The sequence below is a fragment of the Lethenteron reissneri genome, chromosome 36 (assembly GCF_015708825.2).
Source record: "Lethenteron reissneri isolate LAM-NWPU_2019-01 chromosome 36, ASM1570882v1, whole genome shotgun sequence".
NCBI lineage: Eukaryota > Metazoa > Chordata > Hyperoartia > Petromyzontiformes > Petromyzontidae > Lethenteron > Lethenteron reissneri.
The window spans coordinates 1,382,969-1,403,429 of NC_083814.1; the positions used below are offsets into that span (position 1 = coordinate 1,382,969).

The window sequence follows — 20,461 nt, forward strand, 5'->3', positions numbered from 1 at the left end:
CTCTCCCCGTACATATGGCGATTACAGCACTTCACGTGCTGTTTTGCCCTGCCGCAGTACCCTGGCTCGTCACCTCGATAGCTGGGGCTAGGGAGATTCACGATGTAATCCACATACCCATGCTGCATTTCGGATGTTAACAGCCACCACTGCGGATGGTTGGCTGCGTACCGTGCGAAAATAAGTTAAACATGCATACATTGACAAAATGTAATCGCACAATTGGTCTGTAATAGAAGTTTTTGCAAACCAAAGACCCTTTTGAATATTTGAAGGTGCTTCGAACCAGCCTCTGAGCAGCTATCCATGGCCCGCTGCACTCTACCCGTCTGAACGCCCAACTGTTTGCCTTCGTCTCTAGGCAGAGGTCTTGCTGTTGGAACAGCGACTACTTCGTTGAGTCTGGCTTTGTGACCGTGCAGAGAAGTGTCGACTTTGTCCTGTCTACCTTTGTGGACCTAAGAACCAGAAGCGACACGGGCCAGCCCAACAGCTCACCGAGGGCCAGCATCGCGCACCTCGTCAGGTACTGTGGATGGGTTCAATCCCGACCCTTGACGCCTGCTATATATTTACATATTTGAAGTTTGCGTGTCCTCGCCCCTTGGTCGCGTGGATTTTTTTTCTGGGTCCTCCACATCACGCGTTTTAGTTTAGCTGCTATAAATTCCACATGGGGTAATGTGCCACATTGGAACTATCATTTGTAGCCAGGTCGCTTCTGAAGCTATATAGCTCCAAGCCTTACCTGGTAAAGTAAAATGGTTTTAATTTCGTTTTTAAATGGCACTCGTGCTTGACAGCGGCTTAAACTGACTGGACTCTCCCACTTTCCGAGTTCTCTCGATGTCTCAACAAAATCTGGATTTTTGTCTCGTCCCCTGGGCCTCGTGTTCCTCTGGGTGGGGCTAACCAACGGGCCACGCCCTATGGGCGGGGCTGTCGGCACGCCGCGTTCCCTGGGCCGAGCCCTCTGTTGCAACTTGATCCATATTTGAAGGTTGTGTGACCATCTCAAGTGTCGCATCATTGGCCGAAGCAGATGTTTGAACCCGAGGTGCGTCTGCTTGTCACGCAGAGTGAGTAACCAGTGCCAGACGAACGTCAAGATCCACGTTTCGGACCCCGACGGAGACACTGTGAGGTGCCGTTATGCCAGAGGACCCGAGTGTCATGGTGGCATCTGTGGCACGTTCCCCAACGCCCGCCTCTTGGAGGTACGTTGTGGTTGTCCCCTTGCTACAACCTGTAGTGCAAGTGCGTCTTCCAGCGTGGGATTTCTAGCCTTTTTGGGCCAAGCATTGATTAGTCTGGGAGTGGACTTTTGGCAGACTCCCTCAAAGTTATGATGAATAGTAGCAGTCTGCCAATTGTCCCAAATATCATCTTTGTGCCTAATGGCACCAAATTATGCATTAATTGGTGATGAGCTTAAACATTTTTAAAGTGGTATTTTCCTGTGGCACTGGCAGGGGTAAACAATGTTTGTTTTTAATCGCAGCTTGGCCAGAGTTTTGATGCTGACAAAGTGTTCTCCTCGTGCACGTTTTTCATAACGTGTATTGGATGTAACGGTGTGTGTATATATATTACTTCGATGCTGACTGCTGCGCTCCTTTTTTTTGCTTTCCCAGGACCGCTGCGAGTTTGAGTTTGTTGGACAGGTGACTGACCAACTCCCAAAGCAGTTTGGCGTCATGGTGGTGGTAGAGGACTTCCCGACTGCAGTTATTGAGACAAAGGGCACCTACAGGACGCCAGTGGACTGCTTGTCGTCGGTGACGCTGCAGTTCTCCGTCTTGGGTGAGGATGCATCATTTGAGCTCTAGTGGGTAGCAGGGACATGGTAACAATGTGGTGAGTGTACCCAATGCTGCTTTTGTCTTGGTTCCATGACCAAAATGTGTGGAAACTGATGGACTCTTTTTTTTTTTGTAGCGTCCATAATGCAATTCAATTCTTATCATGAAACCTTTCTAATAGGTCACTCCCCAGTGGCTGTAATCAGGCAAGGCTCTCTGAGCTATAACTCTTTAAGAAGCAACCTAACTATCGCAAATCCTTATGGTGCATGCGACCACGGAGAACCTGCACACCAAATTTACAGGCGTTAGTTGGATCGAACCCACGACCTGTGTACCAGGAAATGGTTAAGATCTTTCCAACATAGCACCTTTTGCATGTTGCACTACCAATGACAAAGTTCTCCTGAAGCCCAGGCCTGTTTCAGTGTCTGTTCTCGCTTGAGTGTGACAATTTGATCCTGGGAGACGGTGTTGTGGCAGGTTTTTTAGCTCTAATCAGTCTGTCACCGCCACTTCAGTTGCAGCATCCGAGGCCTGTGTCAGCCTCGTGTTTGTCGGCCCCACGCCGAGCCAGGGTGCCGTGGTGAATGCCCGCGTCGGAGTTCGCCTTCAAATTCCCATTGCCGTGAAGGTCAGAGCTTCAAGCAACCTCGAAATGTGAGCAGTTCGTGCAGTCTCTACTCTGTTGCCGCGTGCCATGCCTCGCACTCTGTAAATCTGCACCGTTTCTTTTTTTAAACCTGTAAACGCATTTTGACAACGGAGCCATCAATGCAGGCTGGAGAATGTGGCTAAAACGCCTCTAAAGGTGTACAATGCTGAAGCTCGAACTGCGTGGTCATTTTACATTCTCAAATTTTCAGTTGGCCAATGACCATGTTACATTCTTTTCAGCCAGAGGTGTTGTGCAAGGCTGAAACTTATTTTCGTGCAATACTGCACTTTTTTATTTCTGAAATCTTAGCATCCTTGCAGCATACTGCTATTAAGAGGCTGGTGCTGCTCTGATCATGTCCTGGTTTCTAACGCCTCTGCTGGCTTCCATTTTTTCCAGGGTGATCTCGTTGGAGATCGTGGTGCTGTCTGGCAAGGGCGTCCCTGTCGGTGTTTTGGAGAGGGCGCCAGAGGACGCGCACATCCACCGGACCTTGTTGCTCTGGACTCCGTCTGCTACCGACGCGGGGGCTCGCTGGACGTGCTTCTATGCGCTGACCTTGGACGGGTGACTGCCCCTGCGAAAACATGGCTTTTTTATTGGTGGTTTGACTCCCTCCTAGGCTCTGTACCACCTCCACCCTGAATGATTTGGTTGGCAGTATTAATCGTTTGACATTCTGATGCACATCCATGTATTTCCAGATGGCAGGGTGAGCTGCGCTGCATCACCATCGTTGTGCCAAGTGGCCCTGTAGGTGTGTAGCTGCATCACTGCCTTCTGGATTAGATTGAACCTGCGAGTCCTGTCTTGCTGACTGCAAAGTTACCACCTAAGGGTAACTAATGTCTGAATTGGTGGAGTGTAAAGTGTCAAATCTATGGTAGGGGTTGGTACGACCCACCAGCTTGCTGATTTTGGAAGGGGGGGGGGGGTTGCTATTTTGTGAATTTCCACCCAGGGGGAGGGAAACGAGTGGGGGGGGGGGGGGGTAGGAATGAGAACTCCTTCTAAAGAGGGAGATCTACCAATGTACTTTAATGTGTGATTTAACACAGTTTACCACATTTACTTAACTTGCTTTTTGTAAAGCATATATGTGGCACTGCAGACCTTGTACATTTGCTTTTTGTAATGGATGTAGAGTTCTGTGGTTTGAAACGTCCCTTGATTTTGTGGGGATTTAAGTGACTACTAGCCAGCTAGTGCTGTGCCTCCAATGCTTAAATCTCACATGACTCGTCATTACCCGCAGGTGTCCCCGATCCTCTGCAGAGGCTGCGAGCCGCCATTATTAAAGTTACCCCAGCGCCGACGACACTTATGGCCCTGCACTTCAGCGTTAACGTTCAGAAGAGTGGGGCAATGGACTTCACCATTTTCTTCAATCAGCAGGTGGTACTGGTTCCTGTTGTGCTGTTAATGTAACCGAAGTTTCAATTGAGAGCAATAATGTATAATCCATGTGTCCATCAGCTTGTCAATTGTCGACTCGCAGGCCAGATGGCCCATAATAGATGAAATGCTTATGTTACCAGGTAAGGCACCACTGTAGATGGAACTTAATTTGTCAACTGTCCAATACTTGAACCCAGTTTTTTATTGTCTGGATGAGAACCCAGGATGTTGGCTGTGCCACGTCTACCTAGTACTCTGCTCCTCTTGGTCAGAGTGCATTTAATATTAAACTGTTGCACTGTACAATATCATATGTGCCAGCTCCGATTCCCACAGTGCGTGTGATCGTTCTTGCCTAACGCCACACTTTTTCCCTTTGCCATTTCCAGTTTGTCCCGGCCCTGCCCACGGCATACATTCGCTTCCACCTGGTCGAGGGCGGTGCTCTGGTTTATAAGATCGATGCTGCCGACCAGAAGCTGGTGAAAAAGGGCCCCGGGGACGTGATGACGTTTGACATTCCTGCGGGTGCCCTGGGTGCGCGCTGCTGCCTGCAGCTGGACCCGGGCGTGGCACAGGACGTGTTCACCACTCCCGGCCAACGGCTCAACTCTGCTGCGCACGACGCTTGCGACTGGATCCTGCCGGTCCCCACCGTGGTGGGAGATGGTGGGAGGGGATTCCTAGGTGTGCTGTGCAGGGTGGTCCAGATGTCTTGTGGGCCCAGAGCAGTTGTACCACCTGCGTGCTCGATGGCTATGCCACCCTTGCAACATGCTGGCCGTATGGAAGACCTGGTCCTGCTGAACACAACCAAGCCTCTTGCCGGCTCTAGAAATCACATTTTGCATAATGTCAATGCCACTTTTTGCCGCCCTTGCACTTGGCTGGCCACCAAGTTTAGCATCTTACTGTAAGTTTTTCAGGCTGGGAACATTCTCAGTGTTGGCAAAATACAGTCTCCACCATGTAAGTTTGTAGTGCTTGGTCTGCAACTCCCAAGACTTTTGCTTTGATCATGCCAGTCCACTTGTGCTGCACGTGTGGCTTGTGATGCTGCTCATCGACTAGCTAAGTTGAACTTTCTCGTCTTGTTTTTTGTCATGCAGATGCCTTCAATGTGAGCTGCGTGAACGAGCACATGATCGTCAAGATCCCTAAAGGAGCCATTTTTGGCTACAACGCGTCCTCTTTCAGGCTCAACACACAGGCCACAGGCTGTAACCTGATGGACGAGCAGCAGTTCGTCACCTTTAACATCTCCTTCGGTGCCTGTGGCACAATTTTTGAGGTTGGCAAACGACTGTCACCTTTTGGGTCTTTGCAACCCCCTGACCTAGCTCTGCATAATGACCCATGATGGATGGGCTCCACTGCACTCTAGGGTCTCCAAAGAGTCTGATACTCATGCCCAGTAGCAGTTGTGCAAGTCTGGTCACGTGCATGCACACAGGATTTGTAGAGAATTCACAACTTCTGATTTTAAGTCCTCGTGGTGTAGCCACGCTCCACTCGTGGAGACGATGAACTCGAATTACGCCAGATTCGAAGCTTTCGTGACTGCAGGAATTCCTCTTTTGGTTCTTTCGGTTAGTCCTGTAGAAAGAAACAAATTAGTTAATAGAATACGACGTTTCAATTGCAACCGGGCAGGTACAAATGACACTTCATATTCTATTTTTCTTTCTACACGACTTTACCAAAAGAATGAAATTACGTTTATGTTAATGCTTCCATTTGCCGACGCTTCTAGCCTCGTCCATGCTCATCTGCCCTTGGTGGTGTCTGCCCTTGGATCCCCAGTTCGTGGCTTCTCGGGTTTGTCCTGAGCGAGTCTCCCGCACTCAACTGTGCTGTGAAGGTGATAAATGTTTGCTCTGCCGGACTTTGTCAGCAGAGGGCAGTAAAATCCATAAATATGCCCTATACCTGATACCAGCACACCTTCAACCTTGAATTTCAGGGACCGTTGTGGTGAAGTGCAATCTTTGTACTCCCCCCATTTTGTGTGTCGTAGGGAGGCCCTCGTCCAGCAGATTGACCAAAAGTGCTGCACGTGTTCAAAAATGCACCCTTTGCTATCATACTAACACTTTCTCTGCAAAACATGGGCTGAGTGCAGTGCATTGTAACAATGTCTAGTTGGATGCTTGGCAGTTTTGTTAATGGTGTCCGTGTGGCCTCTGTCCCTGCAGGAGACGGACACTGACTTGGTGTTCACACAGATGGTGTCTCTGGCCAGCAGCACGAGCTACATCGTGACCTACGACTACCAGTGTGTCCTCGTCAACTGCACGTACGTTGGAGATGTTTGTCCAGTGCTGCACAGGACCTTTTCTTAAACTAACAGCTTTTAAAACTTTCACCCAGATAAGGGGCCACCCTGAGGTGTTGCTCTTTCACAAATGACTGGTGGGGGGAATGTTGTCATTGGTCTTGTATGAAAGTTAGAATTGTGGCCTGAAATTTTTGTTTTGAACACCTGGTAGACACAGATGCAATCTGGCAACTTTTTTTTATGAAACACTTCCCCCCCCCCCCCCCCCCCATTATAAATGTGGAACTTGCAGCAGAGATGTGCACCAATGCTCGTTTCAGTAGGAACTCTATGACCCCTCCCCCTTGACGTTGTAAATACTTACTGCAGACTATCTGCAACTGCACCTCCCCCTTTTACAAACATTCCAGCCCCTTGATTTGTTTCCCTCCGATTCTCTTATAGCTGCAAGGTTCCACGGACGAAGCTGCTGAGTCGGGGGCCTCTCGAGCCCACCGCACTAGCCCTAGTGCTCAACCAGACCGTGTTCTCGCTCCTGGATTTGCGCATGGAGTTTTTCACGGATTCTGGGTTTGGGACTCCCTTCCTGCCAAGCCAGTACCCACTCCTTGTGACCCTGGGAGCCGCGATGCACCTGCAGGTGTCTGTGAGGAGTGCCCTGAACGTCACCATCTTCGCAGTGGACTGCTACGCCACCCCTGACAGCAGCCCCCAGCACCCCAACAAATACTACCTCATCCAGGACGGGTATGGTACCCTACCACCACACCCCCTCCATGCAATCAAGACGATTGGGGGGGGCCCCCCAGTCGACCTGCTGTCCTGTGGGGGTTGCTTCATTTTCTGCTGCTACACAAGGGGGGTGGGGTGGAACCCTCTAGTTTAGTGCTGTGATGGGGGTGACAAACGGTGTGGTTTGTTTTTGCAGGTGTCTCTTAGCGGACATGACGAACCTCACCACTGTGGACGCGAAGCTCCACTTCCGCTTCAGGATGTTTGCCTTCACCGCGACCGATCGTGCCAACGTGAGCCGTGCTCCCTTCACTCACCTCGCCGGAACTGATCGCTCGCTGTCGTGGTATCATCGCTATCCTCATGCGCTTCACTCGAGTCTTCTGCCCGGTGTGGTGTTGACCTCTACAAGACTACCTGTTTTTAGTCTCGGTGCTAATCGACTGCCACTTTTGGACTTCTTTTAGACATGTGCTCGACAACTGCATTTTTAAGAGATGGGAGCAGCACAGCTGTGCTGCCGGCTTGTGTTTTGCTTGGTGTAGTTGTCGGTAACGCTTCCGTACCAAGACAACCTCATGGCACTTCAACCTAATCTGGGGTGGCAGCTAAACCGTGGAGTGTTGGTTTGTAGACTGTCACTGATCCTGCCATGGCACCTGTTGGAGGGCCCTAACGATTGAATCATTAGGTCCTGTTATCCAATAGCTATAGGGCAGCAGTGCTGGTAAGAGGGCTGGACTTTGCTGGTGACCCTCCTGCTTGGCAGTTTCTTCTGCATCAAGTTTACGAACACAGCACCACCTACGTTAGGCACGCTATTTTGAAGCTTGTATGACCCTTCCTACTGTTATGTAGCCAACTGTGCAAACTTGGAGGTGCAGGAGAAAGACTAGCCAAACCCAAAGTGGTTCAAAAGAACCTTTTTTTTCCAAATATAGCTTTAGGGCAGCCCTAGGTAGCTTTCTAAATATTGCAAGGAAAACCCAGATGGCCGAGCTACTTCTCGAAATGTTTTCCATACCTCACCCCGTGCTCCAAACTTCCTTCTAAGCAGTGCGAGCTCTGTTCTGCTCCCAGGTGTACATCCACTGTGCCGTCATGGCCTGCAAGAGGTCCTCAGCTGGCTCCAGGTGCTACCAGGGATGTCTGCTTCCCAGAACCAAGCGCAGCCCCCTGACGTTAGTGGAAACGCCGATCTACATCGTCAGCCGTGGCCCTCTCCACTTTGACGCCGAGACCTCTGGCCGTGAGTTTTACTTGGTTTTAAAGTCAAGCTGACGGCTGTGGCTTAGGTGGCCGAATTCTGTCTTAACATTTCTGATCCTTTTTTTGTAACGCCCAGTTTCTTAATTATTCTCCCAGAACTGGCTCCATGATGGAAGCCAAGTGGTGACACTTCCACAATTTTTGGCGCTAAATTCGTGCAGTGTTTCTGAATGCCCAACCCCTGCTGTGCTTACCTTGGCCTCTACCTGCCAATTGACAACCCACCGCCACCATTTAGTAATTGGACAAACCGAACTGTACATGCTTTTTTTAGGTCTGAAGATTAATTGGCAATTTGGGTGGATGACCACTATGTATAACAGGGGTTATAGGCTAACTACATTGTGAACAGCAGAGGGCACTTCGACAAATTGCACTGCATGTACCACACCCTCTGTCTATTCCACACCGACTCGCACTGACCAGTGGTGGTTGTGGTGATGCCGTCAATGGCCGTCTCCTCCCCTGTGTGCAGGGGCCACCGTGGACGGCCGGGTGCTGTGGGGCGCTGCTCTGGCTGCCCTCGTCCTCCTGGTCCTGGGCCTCGTGCTCAAGTTCACCGTCTGCTTCCAGTGCCTCCGTAACCCCTCCAAAGCGGAAACCTAGACGATTTGTGAAATAAAGTTTTTTGACTGCTTTACCCGAATGGGGCCTTTTCATTATGACTTTTCGATGGAAACCTGTGTCTCATGCTATAGACCCAAGGAACGTGCAATGTTGGAATGCTTCCTGGGAAGTGTGCGTTGGGGGGGTGGGGCTTGGAGGGAGTGCAGTTTTCTAGATGGTGCTGCAGAAGGAGCACGAAATTTGCCAGGGCACAATTGATCAATTCCTTGTACCAGATCCCATGCCAACTGCTGTGCCACTACATGCCCACCAGGTCAATGACTGTCAGACTTTTTGAGTATTTTCACCAAATAGTGTTTCTAAAATGTCTTCCAACTGCCTGGAGAACTCTACCGTTAGAGGGCATGATGACAGGATAATGGGGGGGGGGGGGTGGTTGGGCAATTTTACGGTTTATAGCTGCAAGTTTTTGGTAAGAAGAAGAGCAACTACTCTGCAGTGACGGTGGGGAGGGGGGTGATATTTCTGACCCGTGGCCAGGGTGGGTTGCATAAAACAATCTACTGCATCCAACTGACCACACCCAAGCCAGATCCGGCGATCTGACATTGTGCAGCCCTAGTTACCCATAGCTCCTGCACGCATCTATCGTCGCGTCTCCCTCTGCACTGGCTGTTTCCTGCTCGAATGCAAGGATCTGGCGGCCACACCCAACGTTGTCGACTGGGTCGTATACCGGTACATCATTAGCTTTGTGTAGGGGGAGGGGGGGGTGTAGGGGTTACGCAGGGGACGCGGGACCTCCACCCAAGAGAATTTTTTTTTAAGTAAGGTACCGATGAAGGATGTGGAACTCGAAAGATTTCGTGGGAAGGATGGGGGGGGGGGGGGTGTTTTATAGGGAGGTTTTCTAAATCGGAGCCTTCGTCCTACAAGCGACCTGGGGAGTGAACCAAGTGTTCGTGGTGATGCTGACCTGAACAAGGTTCCCATGCCAGGACGGTACGTGTGGCCGGCTGCCATTTAATTATTTATTATGCTTGTGCGCGCAGGAAAACCTCGCATAGTTGACTTCAGGAAGGTGTCCTGCCACGTGTTTTTGCAACGGGGGTAGCGATGTTACAGCGTAATCCCGGCTCGGCAGAAATTAGGCGATTTCTTTTCAACTGTTTTGCTTAACTTGAAAGCTGTCGTGCTCAAATCTTGTAATACAAATTTTGTCTACTTCCTGTTGTCCAATCCATTCCAAATTTTGCACACGAACTCTGATCCCGTGACAATGCATGCCTCTAATTAAAATTGCATAAATTCCTCCTTTCAAGCAATTACATTTTCCATGGACGGCATATTAATTATATTTTTGTGTCGACCGCAGCGTTTTCACCTAACTGGAATTGGCTCGCACAAAAAGCAAGCGCCGCGTTTCTCGTAATCCAGAGGTCGTCCGCTTCCCCTTGTCCAATCGCGTTATTTACTTTTAAGTGCACTTTAAAATAAAACCGTTTTTTAAACGTTTATTTTGGTTCGCATCGGGATTTTTGGACTTTTTTATTCGTTACACCATTGACGCTGCTGCTTTGGCAGCGGTGGGCAACGAAGGAGGCCAGAGCGGCCGAGTGCTCCACCCCCGTTGAACTGTTGTGTCGTCAGGGACCATTGCCCAAGAGCGCTTCATTTAAGCACAAACTTTCTATTTTACCAGGTAAGGTCCACTGAGCAATATAGCTCTTCAGAAGCGACTTGGCCACATGATGGCGCAACGGTACTGGCTTGTGTGGAAATGTGTATAGCAGCGGCCACGTACTCTACACGCATGTTTCTAAATGTGGAGAGGACCCTGAGAAAAAAATTCCACATGGCCACGGAGAGAGACCGACTTCAAATATACAGGCGCCAGGGTCGGGATCGAACCCACGACCTTCTGTATACAAGGCGATAAGTTACAAAGCAGCTCGCAAATGTCCAGTGATCACCCTCGCGATGTTTTTCCCAGTCGCGTTGTGACACGAACGGTGTGGGTATGGTCACCAGAGGGCGCTGCAGTCTCGGCTTAATTCGTAGCTTAAAGTTCGTAAGTACTGATTGTTAAACTTATTTCGCACCGTAGGTTAGCCGACCGTGCTAATCGAAAGTGGGGGGGTGGGGTGCGGAAGGACAAACTAAACACAAGTTCTAAGTAAATGAGTTTTCAATATACATGTGAAAGTGCACGGCTCCCAGGTGGCGTCCTAATATCGGACGAGCGTTCCCAGACGACTGCAGATGCGGTGATGGCTAGTAAAGCCACAGTTCTATCGCAAGAGTCCGCTGTGCAGATGGAGTTGCCAGCCCGGCGCGTGGGTACCTCGGGTCCGCTTTTGCAGACGGCGTGCAGAGGCAGTCGCTCGCCCCGCGGAGATTGTAATACACACCGCCAGTCCAGGGGTCACTCCACTGCTGTGAGAGGGGGGAGAGGTCGCCATACTTCACCACCACCGCTGGTCAGTACGGGCTGGTGGGATAATACACTCGACTATGGAGTAGTGCAATGGTTGGTTGCTGCACTGGCCCCTGCAGACCACATGGAAGGCCGCACGTTGCCTCTGCGACCCGAGTCGCGAACTCTTTTCTTTCTCTTGCCAGGTAAGGCCACATTGAGCAATGTAGCTCTTTTTCAGAAGTGACCTGGCCACAAATGATGGCTCAACGAGGTGGGTTTATCGTCGTGTGGAAATTTATGGCACCCAAATACACTCAACGCATGTTCCTAAACGTGGAGGGGGGGGGGGGAACCGGAAGACCCGTAGAAAAATCCGCTCGACCACGGGGATAACCTGCAAACTCCAAATATACCGGCGTCAGGGTTGGGATCGAACCCATGTCTAGCAGGCATGGAAGTTAACATCGCGTCACCGTGGCGCCCCCCTCCTCCGTGAGCTGTGCCGTTGAGTTTGAGTTTGGATCTCGCGTTGTGGATCCATCCCCCGTGGTGTGCTCCTTTAGCCCTTACACGCCATGGGAGCGATCGCGCCTTGCAGAAAGAAGCACATGGGTTCCAATCCCGACTGGTTTCTTTTTTAAAAATGTGTATTGTGCATGTTAGCCCCCTTGTTTTCTCCGGTTTGCTCCCATAGCTTAAAAACAAAAGCTCGTTCAACCTTACTGGCAGTGCCCAAAAACATCTCCAATAACGAAAGAATCCCTGCAAATTCATTGAAATTTACTCACGTCCGTATGAACTCGGCAGAGGACTCTCGTGACTCGGTGAGGCTTTCCTGGTGACCAGGCTTAGTAATAACGGAACCGATACCAATCCCCTGGCTCCACTGTTCTGGCGAACATTGTGCCACCCAGCCACCAAATATCCGCAGAGGCGCGCAATCGGCACGGGAATTGACACGTGCTCTCTGACCAACGACAACCGCCTATCCATCAATCAAGACATCCACAGTCCCTCACCACCGACTACTCAAGTGTCGATCCCATCCCTTCTGGGGTCGCGCTGCTGTCACCATCCAAGACTCACACCCGGATCCAGAAGGTCGCTGGCGAAACGGTGGAACAACGCGGGCGTTCAGAATAAAACGCCTCCATTGGAGACTCAAACGTCGCACCTCCTGGCTTTGACCTCCCCCCTCGAAGACACTGGTAGAACCATCTCGCTCTCCAATTCATCACACACCCATTCACCTACCCACTCACCACAGGTGTAACCATCAATTCACTCACTCCCTTATTCACCCACCCACTTACTCCCTCATTCACGCGCTCGCCCACCCACACCGCTGGTGTAACTATCAACCGCATTAGAAAATCGACAGGTCGATGTGGACATCTTTCAGAATGGGAAATTCAAGACGCAAGCCACAGTCGTGCGATTGTGACAATGCGACCCAAACTATTGACCGTATCGTAGTATGCGCTCCTTCAAGGGAGGAGGAACAGCACAACTACACGAACTCTCTCTGCTAAAGCTCTCTCATCATGGCTAACGGCGGACATTGGCATCTAACTCCTGAACACGTTGCTCCTGCCATTATGCCAGAGAGAGAGAGAGCAGCAGTTGATCACTGCTCGCTCGTGGCATCTCGCGCCACTCGCACTGCGCGCAACCCGAGATCACATCTCGGCAGCGCCGTGCTGGAATATCAACGGGAGCAGCTGGGTAAACAGGCAGAGGAGCAGTGCTGCAATGTCTTGGTTGACCGCGCTGTGATCCAACCGCATTGCGATCTGACTAACCACTTCATCTGTGTAACCAACCACGCGGTGATCTGGCGAACCACTTCGTCATCTGGCTAGCCGCGTTGTGAGCTGACTAACCATTTCGTCAGCTGGCTACCCACGCTGTGATCCGGCTAACCATTTCGTCAGCTGGCTAACCACATTGTGGTGTGACTTACCATTTTGTGCAATATTCCAATGGACGTTTTGTTGTTGTAGCTGTGCTCACGGTACCACGGATATTCCGTGTAAAGTAGCGGGGCAACTGCTTACATGGATCATCCTGCGTAGTAAATCTAAATAAATAAGTCAAAACCACGCTGTGATCTGGTTAATCTGTGGCCAGGTCGCTTCTGAAAAAGAGAGCTATATAGCTCCGTGGGCCTTACCTGGTCAACAACAAAACATTGTCTACTGTATCGCTGAATCCTGTTGTGATCTGGCTGACTGCGCTCGCTGTGTGAGCGCCCCGGGAGACTTCTCCTCGTGGTGGTGGTGAAGGCGGAGGCGGCGTCGCGGCAGTGCATCGCGGCTGGGAGGGAGACCGCGAGCGAGGGGAGAGAGAGCGAGGGGAGGAAGGGGGCGAGGGGGGGGAGGGGGGGAGGGGGGGGGGGCAGGGAGGGGGCGGGGAGGGGGCGAGGGGGGAAGGGGAGGGGGCGAGGGGATGGGGAGAGACCCGAGGGGAGCTCTCTGGCGGATGGGGGAGTGGCCGGACGTGGCTGCCTGTGCGAGTGGTGTGGGTGGCGGGGAGAGGCGGCGTCTTTGTGAGCCCGAGGCAAGTCCAGAGCAGACGGCACACGGCATCAATAAATCAGTGCGTAGAGTGCGGAGAGAGAGGAGAGTGGGGCGAGTCGTAGCAGAGCGGAGTAGGCGACAGAGGTGCAGTGGGTAGAGTTCGGGGTGAAGTCGGATAGCGAGGACGAGAGTGATCGTGAGCGCTAAGAGTGAGGAATAGATTGGGGTATCGAGTAGGAGGCTGAGAGGAAGAGCAGTAGGAGGACCGTAGGAGCTGCAGGCAGCTGGGAGGTTTGGGCAGCAGCTGTGAGAGCAGGGGCTGGGGCGAGGCGTTTCCTGCTGTACCCCCAAGTGCAGCTGCTGCTGTGTGGGAGCGGATCCCCTCCCTCGCGTTACAGAGCAGGACGGCTCCGTGGAAGCGAGGAGACCACGAACACAGCCCAGGTGAGCACGGACACGGAGACACAGAGACACGGGGAGACACAGAGACACGGAGAGACACGGGGAGACACGGGGAGACACAGACACGGGGAGACGCGGGGAGACACGGGGAGACACGGGGAGATACGGGGAGACACAGAGACACGGGGAGACACAGAGACACAGAGACACGGGGAGACGCGGTGAGACGCGGGGAGACACGGGGATACACGGGGAGACACGGGGAGACACAAAGACACGGAGAGACACAAAGACACGGGGACACAGAGACACGGGGAAACACAGAGACGCGGGGAGACACGGGGAGACACAGAGGCACGGGGAGACACAGAGACACGGGGAGACACAGAGACACGGGGAGACACAGACACGGGGAGACACAGAGACACGGGGAGACACAGAGACACGGGGAGACACAGACACGGGGAGACACAGAGACACGGGGAGACACGGGGAGACACGGGGAGACACGGGGAGAAACGGGGAGACACAGAGACACGGGGAGATACAGAGACACGGGGAGACACAGAGACACGGGGAGACACAGAGACACGGGGAGACACAGAGACACGGGGAGACACAGAGACGCGGGGAGACACGGGGAGACACAGGGAGACACGGGGAGACACAGAGACACGGGGAGACACAGAGACACGGGGAGACACAGAGACGCGGGGAGACGCGGGGAGACACGGGGAGACACAGGGAGACACGGGGAGACACGGGGAGACACAGGGAGACACAGAGACACGGGGAGATACAGAGACACGGGGAGACACAGAGACACGGGGAGACACAGAGACACGGGGAGACACAGAGACACGGGGAGACACAGAGACACGGGGAGACACGGGGAGACACGGGGAGACACAGAGACACGGGGAGATACAGAGACACGGGGAGACACAGAGACACGGGGAGACACAGAGACACGGGGAGACACAGAGACACGGGGAGACACAGAGACGCGGGGAGACACGGGGAGACACGGGGAGACACGGGGAGACGCGGGGAGACGCGGGGAGACACGGGGTGACACAGACACGGGGAGACACGGGGAGACACGGGGAGACACAGAGACACGGGGAGACACAGAGACACAGAGACACGGGGAGACACAGAGACACGGGGAGACACAGAGACACGGGGAGACACAGAGACACGGGGAGACAAACTTGCCACTGTGTCCCCGCACCAGGAGTGACGGGGATGAAAAACGCGAGACGGGGTCGGGAGGGCGCGCACAGGGACGACGGGGACCCTGCCACGCGCTCCGTGTGCCAGGCCACCTGTGTGATAGGAGTTGTCACGTGCACTGTGTGTGTGTCACGTGCACTGTGTGTGTGTCACGTAAGCTGTGTGCTTACGTCACGGAATCTGGCATTGAAATTGAAGGTGTGCCATCGCCGCCACCGTGTTTGTGGGAGTTGCCCGGTTCTCTTGAGGGTGGATCTCTGTGAGTCTCTTGAGGGTGGATCTCTGTGGGTCTCTTGAGGGTGGATCTCTGTGGGTCTCTTGAGGGTGGATCTCTGTGGGTCTCTTGAGGGTGGATCTCTGTGGGTCTCTTGAGGGTGGATCTCTGTGGGTCTCTTGAGGGTGGATCTCTGTGGGTCTCTTCTGGGTGGATCTCTGTGGGTCTCTTGAGGGTGGATCTCTGTGGGTCTTTTGAGGGTGGATCTCTGTGGGTCTCTTCAGGGTGGATCTCTGTGGGTCTCTTGAGGGTGGATCTCTGTGAGTCTCTTCAGGGTGGATCTCTGTGGGTCTTTTGAGGGTGGATCTCTGTGGGTCTCTTCAGGGTGGATCTCTGTGAGTCTCTTGAGGGTGGATCTCTGTGGGTCTCTTCAGGGTGGATCTCTGTGGGTCTCTTGAGGGTGGATCTCTGTGGGTCTCTTGAGGGTGGATCTCTGTGAGTCTCTTGAGGGTGGATCTCTGTGAGTCTTTTGAGGGTGGATCTCTGTGGGTCTCTTGAGGGTGGATCTCTGTGGGTCTTTTGAGGGTGGATCTCTGTGAGTCTCTTGAGTGTGGATCTCTGAGTTTTTTTAGGGTGGATCTCTGTGGGTCTTTTGAGTGTGGATCTCTGTGAGTCTCTTGAGGGTGGATCTCTGTGGGTCTCTTCAGGGTGGATCTCTATGGGTCTCTTGAGGGTGGATCTCTGTGGGTCTCTTCAGGGTGGATCTCTGTGGGTCTCTTGAGGGTGGATCTCTGTGGGTCTTTTGAGGGTGGATCTCTGTGGGTCTCTTGAGGGTGGATCTCTGTGAGTCTCTTGAGGGTGGATCTCTGTGAGTCTCTTGAGGGTGGATCTCTGTGGGTCTCTTGAGGGTGGATCTCTGTGGGTCTTTTGAGGGTGGATCTCTGTGGGTCTCTTCAGGGTGGATCTCTGTGAGTCTCTTGAGGGTGGATCTCTGTGGGTCTCTTCAGGGTGGATCTCTGTGGGTCTCTTGAGGGTGGATCTCTGTGGGTCTCTTCAGGGTGGATCTCTGTGGGTCTCTTGAGGGTGGATCTCTGTGGGTCTTTTGAGGGTGGATCTCTGTGGGTCTCTTCAGGGTGGATCTCTGTGAGTCTCTTGAGGGTGGATCTCTGTGAGTCTCTTGAGGGTGGATCTCTGTGGGTCTCTTGAGGGTGGATCTCTGTGGGTCTCTTCAGGGTGGATCTCTGTGGGTCTCTTGAGGGTGGATCTCTGTGGGTCTTTTGAGGGTGGATCTCTGTGGGTCTCTTCAGGGTGGATCTCTGTGGGTCTCTTGAGGGGTGGATCTCTGTGGGTCTCTTGAGGGGTTCCTGGCCTCTCGCCTCAATGCCTCGATCCGACCACTCCTCTCCACCCTCCCTCTCTCACGTTGGGCTAGTGCAGCAGCGACCCCCAGTTCGATTCCTGCTCACGGCCAACACCAGCAATGATTCACGGAAACCACTCCGGGGCCCTCCCCCTTAGGTCGACTCAGCCCTCAAATGAGTATCGTGCCCGGTGCGGTGTGTAAACATGAGCACCGGAGAGACAAAGGCGGCCAGGCGTGGTGCTGACCACAGCACGCGCCCCCGTGGTTTGCCGTCGCGGCCTTAAAACAGGAGCTCGCTAACAGCGCCACCAGCATGAGCAGGCGATACGGGGTGATCTTTGCCTTCGTGACTCGTGGCTCCGGGCACCACCAGGTGGTCGGAGCCGGCTTCCACAACGCGTCGCCCACAGACAGTCTCTGTCGTAGGCGGCGGTTCCACAGCGCCCTCTTAGTTGTGAGGGTCTTTGTCTTGGCGGTGTGTGTGTGTGCTCGTGGGAATTCCGCTGTTGGGGCTGTGTGAAATGGTACAATTGGTCTGATTTTGTTGTGTGTGTGTGCGCTAAGTCTGCACCTAGCCTGGCACAAGCACTGGAGTAAAATCACCACCACGTACAGTGATGCATGCCAGCGGTTAAGTTTGTGTGTGTGCATAGGTGCTCTCTCACAGCACTTGCCCCAACAATCTGTTTAAGGCTATACGGGGATATGTGTACGCGTTGTGTGTCCGAAGCGTGTTTTCTATACATGCCTTGTTGTGTGTGATTGTGTGTCGTGTGGTCTTTGTGTGTGAGTCGTGGTGTGTGTGATTACGTTGTCGTTCCTCCCCTAGATCCACTCGGCCTCAAACTAGTAGATGGTGCGGTGTCTAAACATCGTCACGAGGGAGACAAAGGCGTGGTGTTGGCTACCCACCATCTCGTGCGCCGTGCCAGCCTTCATAGGTGCTCGCTAACAGCACTTGCCCCAACAGTCTGTTAAGGCTACACGGGGGATCTTTGTCTCTGGGCATTCTTTGTCCGTGCGCGTCGCGTCCCCCTGTTAAACGTTTGCATGACCACACACGCACACTGCGTCAACCGGTTCCTCTGCAGCCGCAACAAGTACTCACGCGTGTGGCAACTTCGTTTAAACAAAAAAAAACACTTGCGACTGGTCTCGGCGTCGGGGAGACAAAGGCGGTCGGGAGTTGGCAGCGCGACCCCACTGCCACGTGGTTGGAGTGGCGCGTGCAGTACCCCGTGCAGGCTGAGCGGGGCAAGTCTGCGGAGCTCGCTACGGTCCACGCCGCGTGTGTGGGAGCTTACAGCCCGCTGGGTCTGCGAGTCTGTAGCTTCGTGCGTCCAACAGGTGTCATCGGCTGCGGCGGGGGGTTCCGCGTGCGCCGTGCAGCAAGGCCCGTCGTTGTACCGTACTATGCTCCTACGTCTATGCTCCCTGCCTTCACTCTGCCACGCTGACCAGCGCGATGAAATTCACCCCCCCCCACACGACCCCGCAAATTGCAATGGAGTGGCTTGGCATGCACACATGTGCGTGTCCAATGCTGTGTGTCTATGTATCTTCGTGCTGTGTGTGCTGTGAATCTGCACCCTGTGTGTGTGTGTGTACTGTATATTTTTGTGTTGTGTGCGTGTGACAAAGCAGAGTAGCACGCCCATGCTTACATAACCACACCCGGCAATAAATAAACACAGCATGCACACATTACTGGCTTGGCATCGGACTTAGCATTAACTCCTGCCTGGGGAACGGCTCTCCCGGGGGTGACTGGGGAACGGCTCTCCCGGGGGTGACTGGGGAACGGCTCTCCCCGGGGGTGACGGGGGAACGGCTCTCCCGGGGGGTGACTGGGGAACGGCTCTCCCGGGGGGTAACTGGGGAACGGCTCTCCCGGGGGTGACGGGGGAACGGCTCTCCCGGGGGTGACGGGGGAACGGCTCTCCCGGGGGTGACTGGGGAACGGCTCTCCCGGGGGGTGACTGGGGAATGGCTCTCCCGGGGGGTAACTGGGGAACGGCTCTCCCGGGGGTAACTGGGGAACGGCTCTCCCGGGGGTGACGGGGGAACGGCTCTCCCGGGGGTGACTGGGGAACGGCTCTCCCGGGGGGTGACTGGGGAATGGCTCTCCCGGGGGGTAACTGGGGAACGGCTCTCCCGGGGGTGACGGGGGAACGGCTCTCCCCGGGGGTGACTGGGGAACGGCTCTCCCGGGGGTGACGGGGGAACGGCTCTCCCGGGGGTAACTGGGGAACGGCTCTCCCGGGGGTGACGGGGGAACGGCTCTCCCCGGGGGTGACTGGGGAACGGCTCTCCCCGGGGGTGACTGGGGAACGGCTCTCCCCGGGGGTGACGGGGGAATGGCTCTCCCGGGGGTGACGGGGGAACGGCTCTCCCCGGGGGTGACTGGGGAACGGCTCTCCCGGGGGTGACGGGGGAACGGCTCTCCCGGGGGTGACTGGGGAACGGCTCTCCCGGGGGTGACGGGGGAACGGCTCTCCCGGGGGTGACTGGGGAACGGCTCTCCCCGGGGGTGACGGGGGAACGGCTCTCCCGGGGGTGACGGGGGAACGGCTCTCCCGGGGGTGACTGGGGAACGGCTCTCCCCGGGGGTGACGGGGGAACGGCTCTCCCGGGGGTGACGGGGGAACGGCTCTCCCGGGGGTGACTGGGGAACGGCTCTCCCCGGGGGTGACGGGGGAACGGCTCTCCCGGGGGTGACTGGGGAACGGCTCTCCCCGGGGGTGACGGGGGAACGGCTCTCCCGGGGGTGACTGGGGAACGGCTCTCCCCGGGGGTGACGGGGGAACGGTACTCCGAGTGCACACCGCATCGACTCGATCTCCAGACGCGGCAGTTGAGTGGGGGGGGCACGCTTCTTAAATAACCGCCGTGGCCTGTGTCCACCAATCAGTGTAGCACGTGGGGTACGACTAGAGGACTGTTCTGTCTACTGGGAGGTGGGGTACAATGTGGGTACTCCCCAACTTTCCGGGATGTCTGGTCTCGCTTGGCAGAGTAGGCCAAAAACCCTCCAGCGGGACTGTCGAGGGTTCAGCTCGAGTGGAGACACCTTCGGTCAGCAGCGGCGTGAGCAGCAAGACATCGTAGGGCTGCGCGTTTGCTTTTCTTTTATCTAGAGCCGCAACGCGGAATAAAAACATTTTAACAAAAATCATTAAGATCACTCGTAACCGCCGAGAGTGCCATCATCGCCTCTTACTCAGAGGGATATAAATCATCGCGTGACGTTCAGGAATGTTTGGAGATGATGTAAGGGGGAGGGGCGGAGCCAATTGCTGGGTGGTGACTCACAACATAGAGGTACAAAGTAATCGCCTCGCTGACCTGGCTCATTATTTCCGTTGCCTCGATTTCCAAAGCTGGGGGGCGAGGGGGGTTTGGAACGTGGATGTTGCCTTACGATGCTGAGCGGGCCGATCCTGCAGACGCAGGGGGCGGCCACAGTGGCGAGATGTTAACTACCTCACCTGGTATAAGGGAGGTCGTGGGTTGTTCAATCTCGGCCCCTGACGTCTGCTGTATATTTTGATTTTTCTCCGGGTCCTCCGGTTCCTCCAGTTTTTCCCTCCACATTTAAAATCAA

At 54.1% G+C, this 20,461-nt stretch overlaps 2 protein-coding genes across 2 annotated transcripts in view; both read left to right on the forward strand.

Moving 5' to 3' along the window:
* Window positions 1-4,998: 4,998 nt before the first annotated feature.
* On the forward strand, window positions 4,999-8,766 carry LOC133351086 (ZP domain-containing protein-like). Its single transcript, XM_061566016.1, has 6 exons — window positions 4,999-5,149; window positions 6,054-6,154; window positions 6,581-6,883; window positions 7,065-7,161; window positions 7,949-8,117; window positions 8,613-8,766. The coding sequence occupies exons 1-6, from the start codon at window positions 5,000-5,002 to the stop codon at window positions 8,741-8,743; spliced, it is 951 nt and encodes a 316-aa protein (XP_061422000.1). The 5' UTR covers window position 4,999; the 3' UTR covers window positions 8,744-8,766.
* Window positions 8,767-10,455: 1,689 nt separating this feature from the next.
* Window positions 10,456-20,461, forward strand: part of TMEM51 (transmembrane protein 51) — a 38,488-nt gene continuing 28,482 nt past the window's right edge. Inside the window, exons 1-2 of the mRNA XM_061566326.1 lie at window positions 10,456-10,466; window positions 14,000-14,086. Coding sequence (XP_061422310.1) covers window positions 10,456-10,466; window positions 14,000-14,086 — 98 coding nt within the window. The remainder of the gene's footprint in view (window positions 10,467-13,999; window positions 14,087-20,461) is intronic.

What these genes read in the sequence shown, in the direction of transcription:
- LOC133351086 (XM_061566016.1), top strand. Translation starts at nt 5,000, where the DNA reads ATGATCGTCAAGATCCCTAAAGGAGCCATTTTTGGCTACAACGCGTCC. An exon ending in CCTGTGGCACAATTTTTGAG is followed by an intron (nt 5,150 to 6,053) that starts GTTGGCAAACGA and finishes CTGTCCCTGCAG; the next exon opens with GAGACGGACACTGACTTGGT. An exon ending in TACTACCTCATCCAGGACGG is followed by an intron (nt 6,884 to 7,064) that starts GTATGGTACCCT and finishes TTGTTTTTGCAG; the next exon opens with GTGTCTCTTAGCGGACATGA.